The sequence below is a fragment of the Electrona antarctica genome, assembly GCF_951216825.1.
Source record: "Electrona antarctica genome assembly, chromosome: 7".
Classification (NCBI taxonomy): domain Eukaryota; kingdom Metazoa; phylum Chordata; class Actinopteri; order Myctophiformes; family Myctophidae; genus Electrona; species Electrona antarctica.
Genome location: NC_136812.1, coordinates 2,196,430 through 2,200,001, shown reverse-complemented (window position 1 = coordinate 2,200,001; position 3,572 = coordinate 2,196,430). Strand labels below are relative to the sequence as shown.

Below are 3,572 nucleotides of genomic sequence, written 5' to 3'. Positions count from 1 at the left end.
CTACAGCCCTGCACACACTCTGCCTCTGTACTGCCCTGCACACACTCAAGTGATAATTAGCAGAATCTGCCCTGACCTGCACACACTCTACCTCTGTACTGCCCTGCACACACTCTGCCTCTGTACTGACCTGCACACACTCAGGTGTTAGCAATTGCAATTAAGATCTCAGTTAGACAACCAGAGCTCTCTTCTTAAAGCTACAGTAACATCGTTGTGTTTAACCTAAAGCACATCTTTGCAGTTCACATCTTCCAATGAAGGACCACTGAGGGTTGACTTTTGAAGAGTTGGCACGAAGTGCCGTAGTTGAGTGACATTAGACAGTCTTGTAGACAGAGTTAACCTGCGCAAATAGCCCGACGCCATGCTTGGAAAAATGGTACGACTTGTAACTTTGATGTTATCTAGTGGATGCCCCACAAAGACCAGGCACAAAGCTCCAAACCTCCCGGCAAGAACACTCTTGACTCACTTGATTTACTGGTTTTGGTTTCTTAGACATAGACAACAAAAATAGCCTATACAAGCTTGCAATGTGACACGTTGTGAGCTTTTAGAACGGCTCTTTTCAGCACACTGGCACACAGCCCAACATTAATCAGGCGTAAGGGGTAATCTAATCACTTTGGAAAAACAGCGATCCTATCCTTTACATTGAAACACTCTGCTAGGTGGCTTTCTCTTGGCTTTAAGTCTCTTGGCCTCTGTGTTCTCTGGCACTGGTTCCTCCTGCTGGCGTTTGCCACCGTGTCCCTCCTGGCCCGCCGCAGACAGGGGCGGCTCCGTGCCGCTGGCCGTGGCGGCGGCCATCTCGTGAAACTGTCTAAGCTCCCTCCTGTCTCTGCGCTCCTCCATCTCGCCGATCTCTAACGCAAAGAGGGCTTTGAGGGCCGGGATGAGCCTGGGGATGAGGCCGAAGTCTCTGAACCGGATCCTCATGTGGTCGAAGGATATCCCCACTCGGTCATCGAAGTCCTCACTGAACAGAGGGACCTTGGCGTAGCGCTGGCTGAAGTGGTTCAACATGACGAACTCTGCCTTCATCTGCATGCCGATGCCGATGGCCTGGGAGGTGGTGCTATGTCTCTTCTTCACAGCATCCTCCTCCAGGCCGTCTTCCAGTGTCGCCTCGTGAATGAGTAACGTTGCATCCTTTCCCATGTGCACCAAGGCGTCACAGGGCATGGTGTCCCCAGAAAACACCAGCTTCCACCCCGACTGGTGTGTGATGCTGCAGGCGTAGGCGCTCCAACAGTGATGCACCAGACACGCCTGGACCTTTTCCAGGTTGTTCTTCTTCAGCAACGCTTGGATGAAGGACTTTGTCTTATGGTTGTTCACTGCTCCTTCACACAAAGATTTGTTCGGGACAAAGTTGACATGGCTGAGAATCTCCTCACAGTGGTCGTGGTACTGGTTGAGCCAGGTCATGATCTGAGGTGGGCCCATCAAGTAGATGGGCCCGAAGGGCTTCCCTAGGGTCTCCAGCGCTCTTTCCCTCTGGTAGAGCAAGTTTAGCAGTCCCGTGTGATGGTCAGCGTGCATATGTGAGATGAACACTGTTGAGATGCTGGACAGAACTTGGTCCACATTGTCCCCGTAGTGTCTGCACAGCTGACCGAATATCCCCTCACCACAGTCCAACATCAGCGACTGACTCTGGCTGATGTTGACTAATGTGCCGCTGACATTCCTCAGCTTTGTTGGGACTGCAGATCCTGTTCCCAGGAAAACCACCTCTGGATAGCTCTCCGCTTGTCCCGACAGCAGTGCAGAGTCAGTGGAGCAGAACTGTATGCACTCCTCAACTTCTCGCATAAAGTCCGGGACCTCGGCAGCCTCCTTCACAAACTCCTCTGTGTCACAAGAGGGGATTGCATCTCTTTGCCATTCCATCACAGGTCTGAACTGGAACTTCAACAGGCACTCGGCTCTGACGGTGGGGACGTACATGTCTGCCTGGCTCTCTGTTGCTTTGTAAGGCTGCAGGTTTGGAAAGATTTCCGGGTGAATAATATTGAGCTGGGCCTGAATCTTGTGGCTTCTGATGTTGTGGACAGTGCAGGTCTGCTCGTTGAGTAACAGATGCTCTGTGGAGGAGGGGAACCTCTCCATCCACTCCTTGTATTCATCCGTTTTCAAGATGGATTCCGGAGTCATGTGGACCACCAATACAGCAGGGTCCTCACTCCCCCCGGTTTGGTAACTGGCTAGCTGCTGATCGCTGCAGATGGCTGTGAGAAACTCCTTAGAGGGACACTCAAGAATGATGAAGGCTGGTCCCGGGGCAGTGGGAGTGCAGACCTGCTCGGGCCGGATCTCTTTCCCTTCGTAAATGACGCTTTTCCCATCCTTAAGCTGTTTAATGAGTTTGCCGAGGGCTGCTGTGCCAAAGGGCATACCAAGCTTCTTTGCTTCAGGGACCAAAAAGTTTCCTTTCTTGGGGTGCAGCTTGCAAACGAATGCCACCACCAAGGATGCATCTCTGGTTGTTAGGGGATTTCCACCAGGACTGCCAGAGGAGCTGTCCGTGCAGCTGTTGGTATGAACACCCTGGTATCCTGCCTTCCTCTGGGATGTGCCGATCCGTGCCGACCTGGCTGAGAGCTTTGTGTCTGTCGACTGAGCAAATAAGGGCACTTGAAAGACCGTCATTGTGTCATCCGAGTATGGCTCTTCGGTATACGGTCGAACCGATAGTTTGATGTCTTCCAGTGGTCCAGAAAACACCTTGATGGCTTTCAGGTACTTCTCCAGCCGCGGGGGTCCAGAGAGAACACACTCTGGGACACCGGTGTCCCTCAGGGTCAGGAGCATCCCTGATAAACCCCCAACATTGGGCCAGCTCACTCTGGTCAAGAAGATGTTATCCAGATGAGCAGCTTTCAACTTGTGTTCCTGCATGAGCCTCTGTGTGCCTTCGCCACAGTTGAACAGGTACCTGTTGAACTCTGAGAAGACATAGAGTGCTGCAGCGTTGGCCCTGCTCCCTGAAGACACCACCTGAAGGTAGACAAAGGACGGGCCATGTGTGTCTCCACCACCAAGTCTCCTCTTCTCCTTGGTTTTGACATGCCGAAGACTAGTATTATCTTTGATCTTCTTGCCTTTCTTTGAATTCATCATAGTTTTGATATTATTAGTGTTGTCAGTCGCCATTGATCGTAAGAACAAATAGTTGAGAAAATGATGGTGGTGATCACTGCATGATCGATGACTGATTGTTTTCACAACATGTAGCAACGCGTTCATAATAAACACCCAAACACACACTCATCAGGGTTTGGCCTTCAACAACAATATCACACACGACTTGTTGTCAATTGTCATCATCATTACCTGCATCTACATATATGGAGCTGGAGCTGATGACACATCTACGTCTGACATCACACACTCCTTAAAAGGTCATAGCTGACTCGACTCATGCTGACATCACTGGCCCTAACAGGGCCCTGCACACTGTCCCCACTGCCACCCTTACTGTAGATCTCCATATATGAAGCTGACCTGTTCTGACATTCCATATGTTGATCTGGCCACATCAAACCAGTACATAATTAATTCCA

At 50.8% G+C, this 3,572-nt stretch overlaps 1 protein-coding gene across 1 annotated transcript; it reads right to left on the bottom strand.

The window, feature by feature from the left end:
• Positions 1-626: 626 nt before the first annotated feature.
• Positions 627-3,144, bottom strand: LOC306926695 (zinc phosphodiesterase ELAC protein 2-like). Its single transcript, XM_079506099.1, has one exon. It carries the CDS (start codon positions 3,127-3,129, stop codon positions 646-648), a length of 2,484 nt encoding a protein of 827 aa, XP_079362225.1. The 5' UTR covers positions 3,130-3,144; the 3' UTR covers positions 627-645.
• Between the last annotated feature and the right edge of the window lie 428 nt (positions 3,145-3,572).

What these genes read in the sequence shown, in the direction of transcription:
- LOC306926695 (XM_079506099.1), bottom strand. Translation starts at nt 3,129, where the DNA reads ATGATGAATTCAAAGAAAGGCAAGAAGATCAAAGATAATACTAGTCTT.